The 24,003-nt window shown below is 30.3% G+C and overlaps 1 protein-coding gene, 1 long non-coding RNA gene and 1 pseudogene across 4 annotated transcripts; 1 reads left to right on the forward strand and 2 right to left on the reverse strand.

The window, feature by feature from the left end:
- Positions 1 to 381: 381 nt before the first annotated feature.
- LOC102669737 (uncharacterized) lies at positions 382 to 1,727 on the forward strand. The gene is made up of 2 exons (XR_413778.4): positions 382 to 1,097; positions 1,174 to 1,727. It is a non-coding gene; the product is annotated as an uncharacterized lncRNA (long non-coding RNA).
- A 2,874-nt stretch (positions 1,728 to 4,601) lies between these two features.
- On the reverse strand, positions 4,602 to 6,735 carry LOC100801528 (ethylene-responsive transcription factor RAP2-1). Of its 3 annotated transcripts, XM_006577973.4 has the most exons (3): positions 5,797 to 6,635; positions 5,262 to 5,332; positions 4,602 to 5,040 (listed from the first exon to the last, which is right to left on the reverse strand). In XM_006577973.4, exons 1-2 carry the CDS (start codon positions 6,276 to 6,278, stop codon positions 5,305 to 5,307), a joined length of 510 nt encoding a protein of 169 aa, XP_006578036.1. In that variant the 5' UTR covers positions 6,279 to 6,635; the 3' UTR covers positions 4,602 to 5,040; positions 5,262 to 5,304. The 3 variants fall into 3 exon arrangements, with proteins under 3 accessions (XP_006578036.1, XP_006578035.1, XP_025983950.1); XM_006577972.4 differs by lacking the exon at positions 4,602 to 5,040 and having other exon boundaries at positions 5,180 to 5,332; XM_026128165.2 differs by lacking the exon at positions 4,602 to 5,040 and having other exon boundaries at positions 5,180 to 6,735.
- Positions 6,736 to 18,616: 11,881 nt separating this feature from the next.
- On the reverse strand, positions 18,617 to 21,636 carry LOC113001471 (long chain base biosynthesis protein 1-like; annotated as a pseudogene).
- Positions 21,637 to 24,003: the final 2,367 nt, after the last annotated feature.

Raw genomic sequence — 24,003 nt, forward strand, 5'->3', positions numbered from 1 at the left:
GGATGAATTTTAAGTGACTACCTAGGTAAAATTCAAATTTAACAAAAGCTACGTTCAAAACAATCCTTTGAAATCTATGTTGAATTCTACCACATGTGCTTGGTTTTGATAATTGCATTTTTACTACCTTGTTGATAAAGATTGTAAGCTTCTAAATGTGTTTTTCATATCTTAATAGATTGTGTAAGTGCCGTGAATATATGTGGTCAAGGATGTTTGATCCAAGGAAGTGGACTGAATTTTTTTTTGCTTAGATTTAACAGGTGGATGAATAATAACTTGTCACAACAGTGGGCAAAACACGACCAATAAGAATGGAGTATTTGTTTGACTGTTGTGTAAGGACAAACAATTTTGCTTTCTCACAACATGCATCCTAATCTGCATGGAAAATACTTTTAGCTATTCCTAACTTATATCAAATAACCTTTCTAGTCCTCCTTATCATAGTGATTTTGTGTTGTTGTGCATTGCTATATATGAAATTCTAATAGCATGGTGCTTTCCGCCTTTCCCCACCTATAGCTATCTAATGTTGATGGGTCTAAGAGGAACTCAAACAGATCATGATGGTGTGATATCGATGTATCAAGGGTCTTCTTCAATGAGATGGTGGTTCTTTCACAAAAGGATTCCACGATCAAAGCTAAAATATAGGGATTGATCGATGATGATTATTTTCACACTACTAAAAAACTGATTTTTAGTACGCAAGCTTAACTATGGTTCTCTTTAAAATGTCTTATCTTTAAGACGGTGAAACTTTTGTAAATACAACAAATATTTCAATAACGATTTTCGCAAAAACATAGTTGAAACTGTAAAACAATCACAGTTTTTAGGAAAATCATCGTCGTTTTGGTTTTGAAAAACTGTCGGTTATTTTTTTATTTTTTTCTGACTCGCGCCCTAGCCCCCTCTCACTCCGCTCACTCCACCGATAGATCTCTTTGCGCCCCTCTCACTCTGTCTGTACGTGTCACTCCGCCTCTGTCAGCGCCGCCGTCGTAGTGTCTCCTGCACCATCACTCTCTCACCGTTGAAGCCGCCGTCGTCGTTGTGGGGGTCGTGAGGGCATATTAGTGTTGCTGCATCTAGTACGCGTCTCATTCAATTTAATTTGTTTTTCCCTTTTTATTCTCCTATAATTCGTGTGAGCATATTGGTGTGAAGCTTGAAGGGGTTGTTTTGGTGCATCCCTTTTTCTTGGGAGAGGAACCGTTTGGGTGTGAAGCAAACATGCCTGACCAAGCGAGAAGAAGATACACGATTTGTGGCGGTTTGCCTGCCCCAGTGAGAGTGGATCCGATGACCCAATTATTAACCCGAGTAAGGATCCAAAACTGGGGAAGCTAGCTAGTGAAAGATTGCTTCTTTGTGTTGCGAAGAAGGATTTGGTGAGGGACAGGGGTTTGTACTGTAAGGAGTTGCTTGAGAAGAATGGGTGGTCTGGTGTTGCGGAAGTGGTGGAGACGAAGGATGAGGACCATGTTTTTCATTTGTTCAAACCGAATTGTGAGAATGCTCAGGTTTTGATCGACCAGATTGTTTCCTTTCTCAAATAGTATTGAACATTATTGTGTGTATGCTCTATTTTGTTTGTGTTTCAATTGTCCTTTTTAGTTCTCAGTTGTATGATGGCTTATGCACCTTGTATATATTGTATCCTATTAAAGAAAAAAAAAATTGTATATATTGTATCCCCTCCAAATGTGAGGATGTTTCTGCAGAAGAATCACTTATAGTTCCCTGTTGCTGTTAATCTATTACTGGGTGAGTTTGATGAACACATTTAATCAGGAAATTTGATCCATTTGTATGTATCTGTGATGAATCAACAACAAATTATTAAGCCGTGGAGCATAAAAATAAAAGGTAGAAATGAATATAAGAAAAATGTGAAAGCTTTTGGGAGTGGGCACATGTACTAAAACGTGTCTAACTCGAAGTCACTTGCATTCTATGTTCTAACAAAAATCGTTTTCTTGTTGGTGGCATAGAATTTTTTTTATTTTGTTTTCAAATACACTCTAATGTTAATGTTGGGTAGGGAGAAAGCTGAAGAAGGCAATTGGTTCTGCTGTGTACATACAATGCAGCTCAAAGACTCTGTAGGTTCTTATTTTTCAATGCTTATACTAGAAGGTTTTAGATACCATCAAAGCAAGTTGCACTAGAAGGGTCCTAATAGGGATACAATATAAAATAATACCAAACATCTTCTGACTTCAGCTTTTGTAATAGTTGTTTTTAAGTCATTATACTAGCGAATTGTTATAGCAGGACATGAACCAATTATTGTTTAAATATTAACTGCATTAGATTTTACAAAACCAATATGCCCACACCATTTTTTTATGCAACTTTTAACTCTATTTGTACATGCTTAAACGGTAGAAAAGTGATTCTAAAATCAAAATAGTATGCGCATATTTTTCCTAGATAATTTCACCTAACAAATTTTTTAACTTTTTAACGCAACATATTTTCTAAAACGGGGTGGACACTACATGACACTTTAGGTAGGATATGAAAGTTTATCAACTTTTTCATCTTTATCACACTTGCAGATGTACCCAGTTCATTGCCAGAATGACCTTTTAGATGTTTTTCTTTAAAAACAACATCTTAGCTTCAATCTTCTATTTTTTCTATTTCATTGAGGCAACGTCATTTTCTGATAGATATGGACTGACTATTGGGCTTCCAGCAGCTACAATTGTTTTATTGAAAAAGCAGCTTCTAAACCGATTCTCTCATGGAATAGGTAGAAATTTCCAGACTATCACATGTTATTTTTCTTTGACACCTTCAAGTATGTCACTTAATTCCTTTGTAAATTCTATCTTCTGTTTGACATTGATAGAACTGGTATTGTAACACTTGGAAATAATGGGTTTTGCTGGTTGACATAATGCTTGTGTTTAATCTAAAGAAAGTGTCACAGGAAATTTTCTCCTGCCCCCTATCTCACCTTGGAGGAAAAGTTTTGAAGTAGAACTCTAAATTTCTAAAGCATGGAAAAAATTTGGAGCTGAACCCAACTGAATGAAAGAATTAGAAAATTTGTGAAAATGGGTTCTGCTGTAATTTCTTCATACTCTGATTCTAGTGTTCCGGTTTAGCCAAAAGCCTATACTACGCAAGCTGCAATAATCTTCAGTGTTGTACAATTACATGTCTTAGAATTAAACTTTCAGCAAAGAAACAAGATCGGTAACAGATAGACATAACCCAACTAAGCCTTAAAGATGCATCTGAATTACTCCAACTGTGTATCATTCAACTTAAAGATGCATCTGAATTATAATGTATATAGGATAACCAGATTAAGCCTTTGTGAAACCTTTTAGCTTTAGGTGTTTCTAGATATCAGATATTCATAAATGATATCTTTGTATTTTTTTTTTTTTGGCAAAAATAGAGATCTATGAGAAGATAGTCGATCAATTGTGGCATGTGAGATTGATATCAAACTTTCTTGCTGCTTGTTAATTAAATGGAGCAAGATTGAAGATATGCTGAAATCAAATCCTGTGTGGCATCCCCAACTGCCTTGTAAAAAAAGTTAAAAACACATTTATTTGATGATTTAACAGTTGCTCATTCAATCTTTCTTTCTAATTACATTTGTGCACGGCATTCCCTGTCGATCATAATTATAACTTTGTGCATTGGTTCCTTCATAAGTTACTCCACCAAGGTTTACTTGCTTCTTGTTTTAACCCATGCTGGCAAATGCCCTGTGAAAGTTTTTAAAAGAATGTGAAGCCAAATCCCCTTCTTTTCTTGTTAACACAGATTCAGAAAATATTACATAATTCAATAATTAAATTTGTTGAATTCATATTTATAAGAATTAAACAAAATTAAGGGTTCATTACTTACTTTTAAGCGGATTCATTTCGTTTATTTATTTTAAAAAAATTATTCGTAGCAATATATAATAAATTTATATAAATAGAACATATCATTCATTTTTTTAGAGTACAAGTATTTGTTATTCACAGTGGAATTTGAAGTTTGACCAAGGGGAATCAATGATTGGAAAGGGACAGTGCCGCATATAGTCGCATTGACTGAGGGCATCGCGCGCTCACCCCAAGCTGAAGATGATTTCTCCAACATTACATTTGGCATATAGCACGTAAGATTATGGTGCATATGAGTGCCAGCTAGCATAGATCGTACATGTTAACTGAGAAACATTAACACACTCGTCGAAAAAATAAAATAAAAATTAGCAACACGAATTTGTAGTTCTGTTTGGTTTCATCTAAAAGAAGAAAATGCTCTCATGTTAAAAATATTTGACGAACATTTTCACTTGATTCTGTATGGTTTTCTTTCTTTCTATTTTATAAATATAAAAATAAGAAAATAATTTTTAAATATAAGACGAAATAAGAAATTTCTTATGCGTCAAAACGAAAAAAAAATCATGTGCATATTAGTGGTTACATTAAAATATTAAGTTATAAGTTGAAAAAAATATGAAGAAAGAGACGAAAAGCATAGAATCACATCATTTATATGCTATTTGTTGAAATGTTTTCACACTATGCAGCTATTTTTTAAGGAAATGTATTGTACAAGAATACTAAGGGGAAAACAAACAACGAAAGTATCATTCAAAACTAAAGAAAAAAAAAATGAAGAGCTGGCTGAGGCCCTACCCTTACAATGTGTATCTAAGGCAAGTACGCAGCTACCCTAAACTCCAACTTTCCCATGACTGTGACAAGTGACAACCTCACTTTGAGATAGAGCCACACTGTTCTCCGCCTATATCGCATATTCTTTAAAGAAAAGGAAAAAAAAAAGTTTTGTGGGGTGCCATGGGTAACTGATGCTTTTGGTGCTCAATTCTTCCTTATCTCTATATCCACTTGCTACTACTGTTCGACAAGTGAAACATTAGTGTTTGTTTGTTTCATATTAATGCGGCTTTGTTGGGCCACTGCTGTTCCTATCTTTATCTCTTCACCCTTGCCCTTTTTCCACACTGATCATGAATTCCATCATTTGCTCATATTTTGGCTAATCATCATGATAACATAAACAGGATCGGTCGAATTAATATAGTTCACACACATGAACTATGCATACAACTTATATATGAAATCATTTTCACCACATGTATGTGAAATTATCGAATTCATCAGAACATAGAAAAAAATTAATCTAAAACAACAAAACACGGTTAATTTGATCCGATTGTGTAACGGATATCTCGTTACAAATTACAACACACCACCGACCTGAGAAAAGACCACATGATATGCCCCCCATCATAGCGAGAACCTACGTAGCTACCAGTCCACGACTCCAGCTAACATACACATATTGAAAGAAAAAAAAAAACTATAATGAGTTTCTTCGTGAGATGAGCAACAACAGCAAAATCAGGTCAACAGCATGAATTACACGATCTCATTTGGTTAAAGGTCAAACGTTGTTCTTCATGTGGTGATGAGCAAGTAATAGTATATATACCCCTTAATTTATATATATTTAAAGGAGTTACTCGCCTCATAAACAAGTTAATTAGCCTCATCTCAATTCTCAGGTGTGTCTGTATATTTCTTCCTACACGTTCTAATATTAAAATAAATAGACTGGAAGAAAAATATCTACTAAGATATATATATAATCATATGACAAATATAAAAAGGTTTTTTTCTTCTTCTTCAAATTAGCATAGGTGAAGAGGGCAAGTTGAAGCCCTATATATATGTCACATCAGGACGCGTGATTGGTGGATCAATATTAATCTTGAAGGTGGAAGAAAATTACTAATCTTCAGGTTTGGGATACTCGTTCAAGTCTGGTTTGTCAGAGCTGCTGACGTGGCTGGAATTAGCGGAGTGTGAGGACGAGGATTGCTGAAGCGCGGTTTGGAGCGCGTCGACTCTGGCGCCGACTTGGGTGGCTTTTTTGCGAATTGAATCGGCGGACATGTTGCCCTGTTGTTGGGTCGAAACGTCGTCGTCCTGGGACAGCAATTCGGGGAAGTTGAGGCGAGCGGAAGGGCCTCGGAGGTGGAAGACGGCGGTGTCATAGGCGCGTGCGGCGGCGACGGGGGTGGCGTAAGAACCCAGCCAGATCCTCGAACGCTTATTGGGTTCTCTAATCTCCGCCACCCACTTGCCCCACTTCCTCATCCTTATTCCTCTGTATGGCTTCTCTTGTTGTTGGTGTTGCTGCTTTCGCTTATCGCTCTTCCTCGTAATCGTCGAATTCGAGGAACAACAATCTCCTAAACCTGCTTCTTCCATATCTGGGACAACAACTATAACTACCAACTACCCTATTCAAAACCAGCTACCTAGTAATTAATAAACTTAACTATGTGTGACCATGAAGTAATACATATATATATATATATATATATATGTATATATATTTATATTTGAGTGCAGTTGCAGTTGCGAACTGCAGCAAGGCAAAGGTGTTGAGAGGAGATTCTGTTCATATTAGTACCCTCAAGAAACTGAAACCATCATGTTGCTGTTGTATTGGTTTCTATTTATATGGAGGGTGGAAAATGAAAATTGTTTGCGTGGAAATAAATAATAGTATTAAATTGGAGAGAAGAGAGGGTGAAGTGAAGGGAATGAGTTTCCCACTTGGCTTCTAGTCTGTCGTCTGGTACGGCCGCCACGTTGAGCTTTCTTTAAGAAAACCAAAGATGGCCGACACAATCCATCACACCTCTCTCTCTCTCTCTCTCTTTGAAACCCATTTTTGTTCGTATCTTATACATTCCACGTAGCGTTTTGTGCCCACTGTGACCGCCGACGTGGACGGGTTACGCCTCTCTATACTCCACCCCGTATCTCATTCTATTGCTTATCTCTTTAAATGTTTTACTTTGTTTTAAAATATTTATCATTAAAAAATGCACTTATTGCGTATTAACAATATTTTTTTTACTAATTTTTTATTTAAATACTTATTTTTTCAGTTAAATATTTAAATACTTAACTAAACATCAAGAAATCTATCTGGTTGATTGAATATGTTATATGAATTATTATAAATTTTTTAATATTTATTTTTAATTCTTACGGATAAAAAATATTTAATTACAATATTTATTTTAATTTTATAAATATTTATAATTAGTAATTTTTTTAAAAAAAACACGGTAACAATGAATAATATAAAATATTCCCGTCACGAGATATCTCATGTAAATGAATTTGAAAATGCCTATTATGACCAATGCATTTAATGTATGTTTTGTCTAGAGTTTTTTTTTTTTTTTTCCATCCAATAGTATGTACCTCAAATTCATGTTTGTCTCCATGTTAAATCTTTTCAAAGGGCATTTTTACTCATACATGATAGTTTAGAAGCGCTCCCTTGATTCTAGGGTAGCATCGGTACATGCCCAAAACTATAAAGTACTAATGAAATCAACTACCAATCGATTTAATTAGTCATTAAAGAGTATTAAAAAGATTAGACTTTAACTAAACATACTTAAACATATATACTTCAAACTTAAAAGACCCAATTCTTTATTGAACATATGCAATCACAGTCAATCAAGGAACTAACAGAGCAAACATATAATTGAGTACCTTTTTGAGAATAATCCAGTATGATAATGAATTGATGGTCTACATAAACTCTCAAAAGATACACAATTCTCTGGTCTCAAACCTAAAGTACAGACTTTATTCAACCTACAATTTGTACTACATAAAAAATAAATGCATTCATAAATAAAATAATAATGTGTTTATATGCCTTGCCAACTTTTTTTTATCTTCTTTTTACAAAATTACAAGTATATTTTCTAAGAGAATTTTTTAATGAACTGGATAACACTATGATATATACAACAAAACTCTTCCTTGGAATATTTTTCTTTCTCTTGTTTATATTGTCAAAAAATTGTTGTGGATTTTTTATAAAAAAAATTGCTCGGAAAGGGGTGGCCTCGTTGCTAGACAGTTGACTATGAAAATAATTAAGAATTAATGAATATTTTTTCACTAAAAGATTTGTATAAAAATTTGGGTAGAATTTAAAAATGCATATATCAAATTTTTTTAATTAAATTAAAATACTAAGTTAAATATGAATAGTAATAATAATAATAAAGGGTTAGGTAAAACGAGAAAATCACTTTTAGGTAAAAGTATTATTAATTTATGAATATGAGTAAGTCTTATACATTTTTAATTAATTTTTAATTCCTGAATAAGTTTTTTAAATATGTTTTTAAAATATTAAATATGTAAATTTAATTCAAAATACACTTAAAATATAAAAAATAGACTTTCATCCAACTATAAAGTGTTATATATTGTAAATGTATTGATTTTTAATGATATTTATTTTAAAAGTTTTACATCCAAAATAATTTTAATTAATTTTCAATAAATACATAAAAATATTTATTCAATAATAGGAGAAATATTTATTAGAAAACTAGTATTTTGTAAGAATAAAATATTAGTCAATAATTAAATAGGGGATTAGTTTAGAGTTTGTCAGAATGATAATTATTAATGATATTGGTGGATGGCTTGAAGCTTTAACTTAATGCAGGAAGGAGGGGATGAAATCAAAAGAAGACAGTAGTCGGTGGTATTGGACGGATGGAAGGGGTGCAAATAGAGGAAGACTTTCCGTCCACGCAATGAAAAATACGCTGTATGTATGGTTGAATTTCCTATTTGTTTCACTCTATGACAGCTATAGTTTGAGTTTTTCTTAGTTGAAGAATTTAATTAACATTTATTAAGAAATCGCATGCAAACATTACTTGACGATCAATCAAAGCAGAAATACTTAATGAAAATATCTCATATTTAATATTAGGAACCATTTTATTTAATATTTTTAATTCTAATAAGCATTTTAAAAAATCATTACTTCTTCGATTCCAAAACTATACATGTTTAAGGTTAGTATACACTCATTAATAAATAGTAATCAATAAATTTTAGACTAAAATACCCTTATTTAATCATGTTGTTAGAATTATCATTAATAATAAATATTTAGATAGTGAAGAGTCTAGAGATAGTATTAAGTGAATATTTTATTAATGAGTAGAGATAATATTAAGTGAATCTTCTATTAATGAGTAGTTAGGTGTTGGTGTCTATTTTGAATAATAATAAATATTCAATACACTAATAATTATTACTGTATAATTGAAAAAAATTATAAATTTAATCTTGAATTTGTAAAGCATCTATAATTTTGGAATAAAACTAAAACGCTAAAATATGTATAGTTTTGAAACGCATAATATTTATCATATTTTAATTATAATATAAATATTTTCTTATTTAACGTTGATAGAAAAATATATAAAGCAACAATCAATCAATCAATTTTTAACTCTTTAATTTACTACTAGTCTAACTTTCTCATAATTTCTTTCTGTAGAAAATTATTCTTATATTTTATCTTGAACATGTCTTTAGTTAATTGTATTTTAATTTTTATTATAACACGTGTCTTTTTATTATTGAAACTATCAAGAGTGTGAATTATGCAATTACCTCAACTTAACTAATCGGTAGTTTAGTTTACGGTTCAAGTTTTAAGCATGTGATCACATTAAATACTTAAACAGAAAATTTTATTTTTTATAATAATTTTATAAAATTCAAATAAAATTATCTTTTTCAAAAAATATTTGTGATTTATGAAATAAATAAATAAAAGTGTTGCAGAGATTGCACTCGTGCTAATCTGTATAATAATTCTCTTAAAAGCAAATGTTGCGGAAGTCCAAAATTACAAGTTTTAATCCAAGTTAACACAATAATATACCAATAGCAAGGTAATTAATCTACATTTATGAAAATATCTCAATTTTTTTAAAAAAATAAATACTAAAAACATACTATTTAATACACTTTTTGAACATATTTTTCCTATTTGTTGTATAATTTATTAGAAATCAATTTTTTTTCTCACATCCTATTTAATAACTATCTTTTTAATTTATAGTTTTCAATAAATTTAAACGAAAGTATGTTAAAAAGGATATTCCTAGTAATTTGATTTTATTTTTAATTCAAACCCACCCAAATTTAGATTTGGTAATAAAAGTAGGCTAGTGAAGAACCTTTTTGTTAAGAGAAACCTTGTTCTTGTTGTTTTTGTCCCCCAAAGATAGCTTCTTAAATTTGCTGACCATCCGGTCGAACCACAATTTTCTCACCGACACACTGGTAAATCTATTGACTTCTAGTTCTAATAAAACAACCGCCTCCCTACGACTAGAAACAACAGTGGAAATGCTTTGAGGCAAGGAAAACGAAAAGGAGTGACAAGAGCTTGTAATTATATTATTAAAGTTAAACAAGGAAGAGAATATTTCCATTCTATAATTGAAATATTATATCATAATTTAGCTCATTAAATGATTAATAAATAAATAAGCTTTTGATTAACTTTAAATTTTAAGTTTTCGACCTCCTTACACTTACTAATATTATTACCAAACGTGTTGACTGACACAACTTTTGAGGCCTTTCTTTTACAACCGTACAAAGGATTTAGAATCAAAATGACGTTTAGAAGCTCCCGTTGAATCTTATGGAAACGGGGAAAAAATGAGGATTAAAAATTTAAAAACACCGGTAATTTGTCTTCATTTATTTTTATCTCCCCTTTTTTGTTTTATTAATTTAAAAGTGACAAGTGGTTAAAAATTGATATTCTTTTTCTATGGCTGTTAGTTTTCTTCTTACATGTTAACTATTGATTGGATGGCATGAATTAGTTTTAGAAAATTTATATTATAGTGTATTAATGAGTTTTAACCTGCGCATTAATTTCCACTACTTGTTTTAAAATTCCAGTAACTGATTTGTCTGAAAAAATATATACTTACTAAAAATTGATGTATTTTATTAAGAGTATACGAAAACCTAATTAAAATAAGTTTTTCATTAAAAATGTATTATATCTGTCTGTGATTACTTTAATTATAAACTACAACATCGTAATAATTGAAATTAACTCTAAAATAATCTGATAAAAACTATAACACGTAATTTAATTACCTATGGCATTGGATTAAATATATATTTGGACAGGATAAAATATTTATAAGGATTTTTTTTTTCTCAAAGACGGTGATGTTAGTTTTCCTCCGACGGCATGTAATTATGTAAATATGTAATGATTAATGAGTTCTAATTGGTCCAACTGGATAAGGACGACGAGATGATCGATTCAGAATTGAACGTTCCACTAACGACAACCAAAATTCCGCATGTACAAACCAACAAGGGTTAAGGTCACCGAAAATTTTTCGGGAAGAGGCTTAAAATGCTCAGAGAAAGAGACTGCTGAAATGAACATTGAACGGTGTATGTATGTGTCGATCAAATGGGTAAGTGTTGTAAATCAGTTTAGTACCACTGGTAGGTGCAACTTGCTTAACTGAAATATTAATTATTTGATAAACAAAACATGTTAATTGGATATATATTTGATAGTTGCAGAATTATTCTTTTGGGTGTTGTGAGATGTTCTTTTAAAAAACAAAAAATGTTCATGCTGTGGTGTGGGGAAGGGTATATAATTATATATTTATGTTGGCTAGTTTGGAACGAGACACTAATAATTAGTAATAAATAAGTTTAATGTGAACATCAAGCTCAAGAATAAATAATTAACAATGGACCAATGCAAATGTGTTGGATGCTGGGTCCTTATCAGCATGATAGAGTTTCAGCATAGGATCACTCCGAACAGCTGACATCCTTTTCTTGAACTTTCATTTAGAACAAGTGAATATATCATATAGTTTGGTTTTGAATCTATCCCTTTTTTAGATTTTTAATTTATTTTCCCGTTTAGAATCTGACAAATTTTTTTTCCAAGAAAAAGAAACAACTTTTACACTAGATTTGTCGACGCTCACAAAAGAAATCAGGCCATGAACGAAAAATGATAAAACCCTAGCTAGTTTGTACGTATTTTCACATATTTCAATAAGGATATTGAGAAATTCAATTCAATGTATCATATAAATACGAAGAAAAACGATGGAGAATTAGCTGACTCAGGAAACGTGGGCTCCACCTAACTGCCCAAGATGGAGGAATTTTAGTCGGCAGTCCAAGTTGTCCACTAATTAATGACATTATTATAATAATAACAATTCTCAAATAATTTTGCCTTGATAAATCATGACGCATTTGACATTATTTTCTAGCGTCTTTATCAATGGCTAAACACATCCAATAAAGGAAAACCTAACTTGGCTACTCACTCACTAATTTGTCATCTAAGGTTTTGCAGCAGTAATCAAGAAAGATGCATGAATTGGACACTAATGGCCAAGAACAATGCAACTTGCAGCAGTTCCTTCCGCAAATGGATATCTAAGCATCTCCATGTATGTATTAACCACCATATAGTATGTACCTATCCAACCGTCATAAATACATGAAAACACATGTTTTGCGGCGACGAGACAATCAGCAAATCCCATATTGCTATCAGGACAGGAATTTAACATCGGTAGTCCCCACCGAGGTTCCTGTTAAACGTATCCCCCGGCTAGCTACGACAGGGTACATGAATATCTATTTGATTTAATTTTTAGTTTCAAATTAGTATAATCAAGGGCCTTAAAAGAATTTAACATGTTACTAATTTGAGTGTTATTGAGTTTAATCTTTTTAAGTAAAATCTCAACTTCAAAACTCATGAATAAAAAAAAATTGATAAATTTTTGGCGGCTTATAGACTAATTCTCTAATTTATTGACTAGGCAACTTACTCTTTTTCCTCACACATTAATTAAGCCAAGTTAAGTTATGTCCATGTCCTTAAAATCAATTAAGGAAATCATATCAATTTTTATGCTGCATATTTACAAAATTTGAAGAAAAAGATTGCCAGATTACAAGACTGATGTCAACATTAGATTAATCGATGGAGAATAAATTGAGGAAGATAATAGCTACAAGAACAATATTGTTGTAATTGAAGCGAAAAAGACAAACACTATAGTTGACTACAACTGGAAAGCTGATTAAATATAACTAGTTAATCAGATTTAATAGTAAGTTGATGAAAAGCTTCTGCTACACTTTACTCAAATGAACTCCACTTAAAAAAAAAAAAATTGATAAGAAATATTTATTAATTTTGACAATAATTAATCCCTTTTGTGTTTTGACTACTTTTGATAAGATTTTTGTTTTTAATTATGTTTTTTTCTTCTACTTGATATTATTTAAAACCATATCTTATGTTTCCGTTTGAAAGAGTTTATCAACAATTTATTTTAACTTATCTTATGCTATAAGGACCTACGTGAATGTTTGAAAGAGTTTATAAAAATATGTTATGGATGATCCATAAAATTTTTTGAGCTTATTTAATAAGCTATTCAAGGTAGCTTATTAACAAGTGCTTAACAGGTACTTTTAGTTTTGGATATGCCATGGTTTGAATCCTGTCAAACCCAATAAAATGTTTCGGTTTTTTATGTTTCATTTTTCATTTTTATTTTTTCAATACTTCTGCACCGCATAACAATTTTGGTTATAGGTAAATGGTAATTAATGATTTTTTATTTTTAATATTTTTGTGATATATAATGTTAATTTTATAAATTTTTAGTTGTTTTTTATAAATTATTTTTAATCATATTTTGATTATTATTTTTAATTTGTAAAATATAATAGCATTCTGTAAGTGTTTATACAATAATGTATCCAAACACTTTAAAATTGTGTTAGCACTTTTTAACATGTACATATTCATTTTCTTTTTATCTCTTCCTTCTTCTTTTTCATATATATTACTCGTCATGACATCATATTTATCACTTTCTCTTTTTCTTTCATTCATCCTATACACACCAAAATAAGGTGCGTGGTCTGCATTTATCCTCTTTTGAATGCATATCTTGCAATTATAGTAATAAAAGGTTCAAACAAGGGAGTACTTATCACTTCTATATTTTCAGTGGTTATTGAACAACATAATAGTGGTCAAAGATTGCAGGCAATCTCAACCCTATAGTTGTTTTAAGCTACCAAAGAAAAAAATGTTAATCAAGGAGTTTGATGTAAAAAATTAAAAGTCTCACAATATATCTTTCCTTATTAGTTTCCTTTTTTTTTTTTTGCTGTATGAGTTTCCTATTTAGTAGTAATTATTTCTTCAAATATTTAATTTTACTTCTTATGATTTAGATATTAATTATTTTTCATAATAGTATAAGATTTATCTTTTTATTAACAATAATAGTTGATATAAAGTAATAAGAACTTGTATTCTTTATTGGATACGAAATAAATCTTGTTAAAAGAGAAATATTTATCTTATGTGCATTCACAATCTTTATTGTTTTTTATGAGATTCTTTTGTAACAATGAAAAAAATATTTATCTTTCTTAAATAACATTTCTTCCTTCAACTCCAATGTTCTTTAAGCATGGTGGGAGCCTAAAAATTCTTATAATAGTTTGCATTTCAACATTTTGTGGTGTCAATCCTTTTGTTGATAAAGGAAAACACATTGAAATGACATCTCGGATCTTCCCCTTGACAATTGTTTAGAATTGATTGTTAGGCGTAATAGATCAAACTACTTTTTCGTTTCAAAGCTGGTTTGAAAAATTGAAAACAAGAGTACTTTGAAAGAAAGTTAGCCTAACCTTGAAATTTCATTAAACTACAAGTTAACTTTATTTCAAGGTATAAGACTACATTTTTAACAATGACATTCTCGGGAATACTATAACTAAAAAAATATTATTCTTGAGTACATTAAAAAAATGAGTTCAGTTAAATTATAATATTCCTAGTAATATTTTTAAAAAAAATTAAAAAAATAATAGAATAAAAGTAAGACTAAAAATGAAAGTTATAATTGGGTTACATATAAAATACATTTCTACATTTTTGTAGGAATATATAACTGTCTCACTTCTTATCACGTGAATAAAAATAAATATAATATTACCACCTTTTTGAAATTGAACAATACCAAAGAATAAATTTTCAAAGCTCATAATAAACATAGAAATATTATATTTTATGTTTACGTTCCTAAAAATAATTTGTGAATCTATAAAACAAACACACTCTAATTAATAATTACTTATAACATCAATGGCTTTTGTCACACTTCATGATTTGTAATTACCTTTTGTACTCTCTTTTTCGCTGCACTCCCCACATTTATATTCTGAAAATTAGTTTGTAAAATGTATAAAATAAAATGTAAACTTCCTGCAAGACTTTCTCATTCAGGGACATGCTTCAAACGCTTCTTAATGTTGAGGCAATTGCTTCCTACAACTTCGGATTTGCATCCTGCACTTTTTTAACCTTCTGAAAAGCCTAATCCAAAATCCAAAATGTAATTTTACATTACGGATTAAACTTTTCAGAATATAATCAGGAATTACTAATCCAGAATGTAAATTACATTCCAGATTAGGGTGCAGAAAGCAAGTCTAGAGCTGCAGGAAGTAATTTCCTAATGTTGGTGGTTCCATTTATTTTTTATATGTGCCTTTCTCTTCAGTCCATGTGTGTCTAGTTGGATCAAGATGGGCCACGTTCTCCGAATCAAACAAAAAAGGCCAGCCTTTTTTTTTTTCTATACCTTTTTACATCATGGTCGAGTTCATGTGTATGTTATTTGACATCAACTAATTTTTCTCTCAGCTAATTTGATTACTTTAAAATATGTTTTATGAAAATAATAATTAATAGTACTGTATAAGCTAAGAGATAATTTCTTTTAAATATTTATCATTATAGATATAAAAAAAAGTATCTTTTCTTTATCTATTTCTTTAAAATATATACAATTGAATACATCAATTATATATATATATATATATATATATATATTAAGCTAATGTATTTTATTTGTTAAGAGAAGAGAGTATATAGATTTTGACACAAGAAGGAAGACGATGAAACTCATCTTTCAAGAAATAATAGTTCAAAAGATATTTTGGTAATGTTTGTTTTAGGGATGTTAAATGAAAAATTATCCTATAATAGTAATACTAATATTAGATAAGATAATTATTCTTTAGCACTTTTGGTCTGGTCTTCATAGATTGTTTGATCAAGTTCAAGTAGCTCAGTTATGACTACTAGCCTGTACTGTATATATGTTCAAAACTTGTACTCACTTTGGGTACAAAAGCTATCTCTATACAGACAGGGAGTGCATTTGGTACTCATGCTCGTTAATTAACTCTTGTGCTGACGCATACGTGACATAGAGTAACATGTCATATTCTTTTGTTCTCTGTTAATTAATGTTTGAAACATCATCCTTTCTGCAAAAAAGTGATGCGAGAAGTATTCCCTTATCTAAGCCTCTTCCCTGTTTCGCTCCCCCCATCGTTGATTGTATTCAACTCAACTAAAAATAATTTACAATTCTGTCTATATATAACAATTACAATTACGTAAGTGTCAACTAGCCTCAGTTAGTTAGTAACAACTAGCATACAGTTGTCATAACTATTAACACTTAACTATAGATTAACTACTAACTATAGTTAAGCCTTACAGATTAGTTGAAGGAAAAAAGAAAACTATTACACCAAGTAAGAATACTCCTATACCCCCGCAACCTCATAAGGGGTTGATAGAATGCTTTTCAACCACCACTTTGAGCTTTTGGACCTATAAGAGTCTCTAATAGAAAAATTTATTTTTAGTAGAGAAATTCTCAAAAGTTTTTCTAGCTTGTATTTAGGATTAGTTGTATAACCAATGTAAATAATTGACTTATAAAAATATTTAAGAGTTCAATTGAAAAGTCAAAGTTCCAAATTACTATTTTTTTTTTAAAAAAAAAGAAAGAGAAATAAAGCACCATTTATAAATTAATATTTATTATAGGCTAAAATATTTTATTTTTTCTTCTTCTATATTTTTTTTTTTACTTTCAAAGGAACGAGTGAAAGTTTCAATCTGCAACCTTGTTAGATGCGGAACTTTATCATATAAATATTTTTATCTTAATAAATAAACATGTACACCTTTTAAAGTTTAAATTTGTTCTCTCTCTTTTTTAACATAGTATTCTAACTTATTAATTGTAATGTTAATTCTTTCTTTCAAATCCTTTGTCTCAACTAACATTTTTTTTTATGTCTGTGAGTCATTAATATGTTAGCCGAGTCTTAATTGGTAATTGAACTTTTCAAAACATTGTCATTTCAAACAAACAAAAGAATAAAGTGAAACTTCAAATTAATATAGAATATTAAATTAATAATTTTGCACAAAGAAGAATTTAGGAGTCCCTTTTTCTCATTCTTCTGCTGATATAAATGTGCAGGTCATAGATGTTTGTGGCTATGGCTTTTGTTTGGTAAAACATTGAAGGGGAAACTGAGGAAGCACGGGCGTTGCAAAATATTGTAAGGATATTCATAATTATAGCTTGTTCCTCAAAAAGTAATAATTTAAAATAAAACAAAAATTATTATTATTATTATTATTATTATTATTATTATTATTATTATATTTTGTGTGAGATAATCTATATCTTTCATGGAGAATTGATTGGATTCACATTTTACTTTGAAAAAAAAAAGAATTCCTTTAAATGTATCTATATCTTTCATGGAGAATTGAATCTTCTATTTGTTTATTTGTAAAAAAAAAGAATTCCTTTAAATGTATCAAAAGAAAAGAAAAAAAAAATCTTCTATTTGTTTATTTGTTTTGTAAGATTTGACCTTTCACAAGTACCACAACAAACAATTGAAAACGAAATGCGTGTGGTACAGTTTGAACGACAAATTTTTAAATGAATTAATGAAATCTATATTGTACAACTAACCTAATTAAATTTTATTAATCCCCCTTTTCAATCATGACAACTAAGTCTAACTAGTGTGATTAGACATTAGTTAAAAAATTAAAAGAATTTTTTTATTGAAATATTTAAAATTATACTATTTATAATTTTTTTAGATTTTCTTATAATTTTCTCACTAAATATTTTTTTATCCTTTAATTAATACCCTAAAGACACTTGTTATAAGAACATCCTTCAAACATTTGTTCCATCCTCCTCCCCACCATTGCATCTCACGGCTTTGGCAGGATGCTGTTGGAATCATTTTTCTTCTTGAGTTTTGTTGTTAGTTCTAGGGTTTGACTCCTCCTGTGTCTACCATTATCTTTGATGGCCACTTAAGAAGAATTTCATCTGTTCTGCTTTTGCCTTGGGTAGTTGGCAACTGGGCATTTAACAAACCTATAAATTAAGCAGGATCAATGTACCAAAAATAAAAATCAACATATAATCACGTGTCAAACTGCCAATCCTTAGTTTAAATTCGTCAAAGGTCAGAATAATGTTTTTTACTTTCTGAGTGGTCATAAACAGAATAATAAAACCACTTACTAATTATTATTTATTTATTTATTTATTACAATAGAAGCCACTTGCCTAGTTGATTCCTTGTGTCACCTAACTTTAAGAAGAGCAATTTTAACTGTGGAATGGTTGCTCTTCGCTCTCGTCAATTTTTTTTTTTTTCTGAAAAAAACAGTGAAAAATATATTTGGGAATCTTTTTATTTCTTTTTCTTTTTATTTTGCACCGTTATTTATAAAAGCTAGTAAACTGCATCTGTATGTGGTTGTGTTTTTCAACAATCTAGGGAAGAATTCCTGTTAATGATGCTCTTAAGGTATGCGTGTGCAGTGTGATGCACATTAGAGGGTTCAAAACTTGTGTTGCCTTATTAATATTGGTCTGGTTTTAATTTACTTTCAATAAATTTGGGTTTTTAGAAATCTGATTCAATGTATATTAAGGTCGGGTTATGTTTTGTATCGAAAATAAATTATCAACAGCTACAGAGCGATTGATCAGGCCAGGGTTTCAAATTCCTCATTTTAACATAGAGGAGAATGCAAATTGAGAGACAGCTGGAGCGGTGAACATGTTCAGTTATGACACCCCAGGACTAGTGTTGCAACTCTTTTCAGATACCTTAAGAAGATCTTCCTCTGAATGCCCTAAGGAAACAAACAATATAATTCCTACAGGTAAACAACATTTGTCCAACATTGATCTCTTGGAGGTCACTACAAATACTGAATCTTTTGACAGAACCTGTCAATACAACATATTAGGAACAAGCAAAAGTAATAATAAGCCATTAGCATTGTCAAACAACATTCCCTAATTATAACAGCAATTGTGAAGTGACTTCTCTAATCTCAGATAAACAATTGGTGACTCTGCATTACTTGCAATTGTGAAGCCTGATATTTTTGACAATCCTGTAGAATCCAACACATCTCCAAAAAACTAAAACCTTTGTTTTATGGTTTTCATTAGAAAAAGAAAAAGTAAACAGCAATTCACACAATCAGATGATGTGCAAAAGTGCTACTATACAATACGATTCCGCTAAAGGAACATGCATTGAGATCAAAGCTCACCTTAATTTCCATAATAGAGCTCACTCAGCTCAGCAATGTTATTATTCAGTTTTGTAATTAATTAGATTGGGATTTTCCTCCCGGATGTCAATAGCTGTAATTGCAGCACTAGCAAGATATGGGGGCAAAGAAGCAGAAAAGACATAGCCAGAACTACTCAATCGCTGCCAAGGTTGAAATAGAGATATAAATGTGTGGAAAATGGATAAGAAATAATTGCAGGCAACAATTAATAAAATAGTGATTGAAACTCCAAACCACATCTCTCCATCATATAACTTCTACAGTTCAAGCTTATATTGTAGTAGTATTCGGAAAGAGCTGATAGAAAAAGATGAAAAAATGAATAAAGAAACTTTTGTAAAAAAAAATGACTAAAGAAACCAATCCTTAATTTCCACACTTGTGGATGGTTCCATACTTGGTGTTCTATAAATCTAGCACAATGTGAAAAGCAGGCCGAGTTGGGCTGGCTTGAATTTCTAATTGGCTACAAATTTGTTGGCTTGGTTGGCCCATCAAAACAGGACAAATTGGCTCTTTATTTTTTCCCTCAAAATTTACATAATTTTTATAACAAGAAAATTAAAAATTCTAGACCAAATAAACTTAGTTATGTAACAAAAAACAAAAAAGACCAAATAAACTTAATTAGCAGCTTTCAAGGCTACATTTCATGGTCTCAACAGACCCATTGGCCAAGCCATATTGGCCCAGTTTTTGGCGAATCTAAAATCTAAAAGTTTAGCCTAACCTTATTTGCTTATTTTGTCGCCTCTAATTCCTTCATTTAACTTTAAGCACAAATCAACATACATAATAAATTATAGAGAACAATGTTAAGAAATTAGAAAAAAAAGTTATGAACATAGAGTATTTGAATCTAAATACAATACTTTTCTGTTTATTAGTTTGATGTGATGTGTTAAATAAAAAATAAATTTAAATCAAGATTAAATAAAACTAATTTTATTTATACTACGAGAAATATCTTTAATTTGCTCTGATATGGCAAGATTCAAATTTAATAAGAAATAACATTAAAAAATATTTACGTTCCTAAGTAAATAGGTAAATTTATAATATAAGAATAAATTTAATATAGTTTTTAATAATTAAGATTATTGAATTAAAAGTAATGAAATGTTTTTACCTTTTTAGCGCGCGCGGCACACCAATTATTTCGTTAAACGTTAGAATGGGCCGGGCTGTAATACTCACACATGAAGGAAATGTTCAGTCCAGAAGAATACGGATCAAACTAAAAATCAAGCTTGATTATGTCCAAAAACTAGAAGGCCACACTATCAAGCTTTTCGACTCTTGCTATTTACAAAAGGTAGTTTTCATTAAATATCAACGTGTACATAGGCATGGAAATATCAAAAGTATTAGCTTACGTGTACAAATTAAGATGGTAATAAGAGCTAAACGAGAGATGGTTGTTAGATAAACTATAATTGACTAACTTGAATAATTATTTTCGGTAACTAAACATGTGTGCTTTTAGACAAAATAAGTTATTAGATATCAACAAAGAAGTTAAGGGACATAAGATTGGTCGAGTCATGAAGAAAAAAAAAAAGAGAGAAAAAAGTAACGGATTTGAATCTTTCACTAATAAAAAATTAATAGCATCAACAACTAATATTTATTAATAAAAAAATAGTGGATATAAATCGTTGTTGGGTCCATTAAGAGTGTTGATGATTAGAGTTTGATTAGTGATGGTGTATACGGAAAATGTTTTAATTTGTTAAAGAAAACTCAATTTGTTGATCTTTGTTTTTTTTATGTATATTTACATTTCAAAAGGAATTTATGAAACATTTGAAAGCTTATTTGAGTTTATAAAAATCGTTTATAACTTGACGTGAAACTATTCTTTTTTGTGTGTGTGTGAATAAACTGTGAAAACTATTAAAACAAATTTCTTTTAAGTTGTTTTAATAAATAATTAAACAGTTACGTTTATGCGTAAGCTATTATTTATTAAAAACTTATAGAATAACTGAATAAGTGCTTAACGAAACTTAAAACACTTCTTAGTCTCTCTACTCTCAAACTATTGACCGAGAGAGGCACTCATTATTGCAAGTAACAAATAAATGAAGGAAAGTGATTGGATATGAAGGGGTGAGTAACAAATGTTTCCCAATTAGCTAATCATACGCAAGTACTCATTGTCCTAAAGGTCATGCATATGTGGGTACTTATCTAGCAATGCCTCCGACAGCGCATGCTAATGACATCGATGAAAGCTTGCAACGTTGCACATGCTGTGTCTCCAACTCCAATTCCACAGCAAGAGCGAGAATATATATACTTAATTGGTAGATGTGCAACTAATCATGCATTGCAGATTTGATCCCATACAGGATATAACGAAGAGAGTATTAAATTAAGCAAGAAAACACAATAAGATTGCGTGTTTGGATTGAGTAGGCAATTGCAAGGGGTTGCGGACGGGACACCTTGTATTATTATGGGAACCACATTGATTTTTATGAAACAAAACATATATATTGTGTTGATGTACATGTACGTACTTGAAATGAGTGTGTGGGAGTCAATTAATCTTAATAGTATCCGCGTTATTAGTTCTAATATAATTAATTAATGATTGTGATAAATAAAGTGAGGAGTTGCATGGGAGAGATTAATTGATAGAGCTCAAGGAGGCAAAAAGATCGATGTGGGATTTGTCAGAAAAAAAGAGCATTAGGAATGATGTTAGCGATGTAAAGGAAGGTGGAGCATGTGATTGAAAGGTCCACATGGATAAAAAGCACGAGGAAAAGAGAGTGGTAAGGGATGATGGGTTGAGAATAAAGAGAACAGTGGCGCAGAGTTAGCAGCCTCACTCTCGAAGCACCAAGGAAAAAGCTACACTCCCTATTAATTTATTATTGCCACGTTTTCCAAGATATCAATCCTATGTTTTTAACCATGTGATTTTGCTCTTGCTCTAGGGGGAATATTTAAGCAGGCTCGCATAATTAAGATGCAAATGGAAGATTTAAAATTTTAACAGTGTTTGATGGGCAGAACTACTGGTATCTACCAGTTACCTGCATGCACTTTTTTTTAATATATATATCTTTCATTATTTCCCTATATTAATTTTAATTAGACACTTTGCTAAAATGTGGGCCTAGGCTGATAGAAAATACAGTACTTCTTTTCTTTATTAGTCTCCAGTGTGCTTGCTATTGATCCGCGCTAGTTTCAAAGTGATAGGTTTTTGGTTAGTTGAAATATTTCAGGTCGTGTTTGTATTTATTGCAGTAACATTTCTTTCATTAATGCAAACTCATCTGATAAAATGTAGGGTTTATGTTAAAAAATTGAGCATGAATTGAATGAGAGTTTTTAACCCAATATGGCTAAGCTTTGATCTAGATTTAGTTTGTAAAAGCTTGGCCTTTTACAAATCAAGCTTAAGCATGGTTTTAGAAGTACAAATTGAATTTGTTTTTTTTTTTTTTTTCTAACTCGCTATAGCTTGCGACCTATATTAAGTTCATGATTGCTTACCATGAATCTGTTGAATGAAATGTAAGACTTGGCTACATTTTGGATACAAATTAAATTTTAGTCTTTTTAATTAGCCATATAAGAGCTTAACCTTAAAAAAACTTGTATTAATCAACTTTAATTAAGTGCGAGTCTCATTTTAAAAGTCCTAGTTAAATTTAGGTATTTTGGCTTCACCCACTATAACATACGATCCACATCAAGTCTATGATTAACATGACTCGAATCTATTTTATATAAGATTTGAGCTTCACATTTTAAGTACAAATTAAATTAGAGTTTTTTTTAGCTTAATTCAATCTTAATTGATTATAGAAATCTAAATTGAATCTTGATTATTTTTCCTAAATTACTATAGCTCGTTACCCACATTAAGCTCATAATCAGTCTAAAGTCACTCGATGAAATATAAAAGTGATCGTGGGAAAAAAAAACTCACAAAATTATATTTTTATTGATATTTTTAACCTAATTTGACGCAATAACAGTAATAACATGATATGACAAATAATAAGATAAGTAAATTATATTCCATTGATGCACTAAATAATTAATTAATTACAGCATAATAGGATAGGATAGTATTGTATATTGGATTAGCCTCTATTAAAGAGACATATAATTATAAACTCCCTTGTACGTATTACACCAGTTCTTGCTCATAGAGGTTGGAGGCGCGCGAATAAGTTTATTCTTTTAATTACGTTCATACTTAATTGTATGATATCATAATATGAGAAAAATATAAGTGAGAATAAAAGAAAGTGAAACTGGAAAAGAAAGTGAATAAAAGTGAGAATAATTGACAAATATTAGTATACAAGAATATATACTTTTTAGATTATTAGTTAAGTTTTCAGATTCATTTAAATAGTATAACTATTACTATTTTTTTAAAAAAAAAAATTGAATCAGTCACGCTTATTATTTTTTTAAATAAATTCATATTTTTATTTATACTTTTTTTTTCATAATATAAGATTTTTTTTATAATACATTTATATGTGATGAGAG

This window comes from Glycine max, chromosome 4 (genome assembly GCF_000004515.6).
Source record: "Glycine max cultivar Williams 82 chromosome 4, Glycine_max_v4.0, whole genome shotgun sequence".
Classification (NCBI taxonomy): domain Eukaryota; kingdom Viridiplantae; phylum Streptophyta; class Magnoliopsida; order Fabales; family Fabaceae; genus Glycine; species Glycine max.

Excerpts from the sequence above, each read along its gene's own strand:
- LOC100801528 (XM_006577973.4), bottom strand. The coding sequence starts at position 6,278 with ATGGAAGAAGCAGGTTTAGGAGATTGTTGTTCCTCGAATTCGACGATT. Across the intron at positions 5,333-5,796 it reads TATCCCAAACCTGAAGATTA|CTGGAGTCGTGGACTGGTAG; the intron begins GTAATTTTCTTC and ends TGTGTATGTTAG.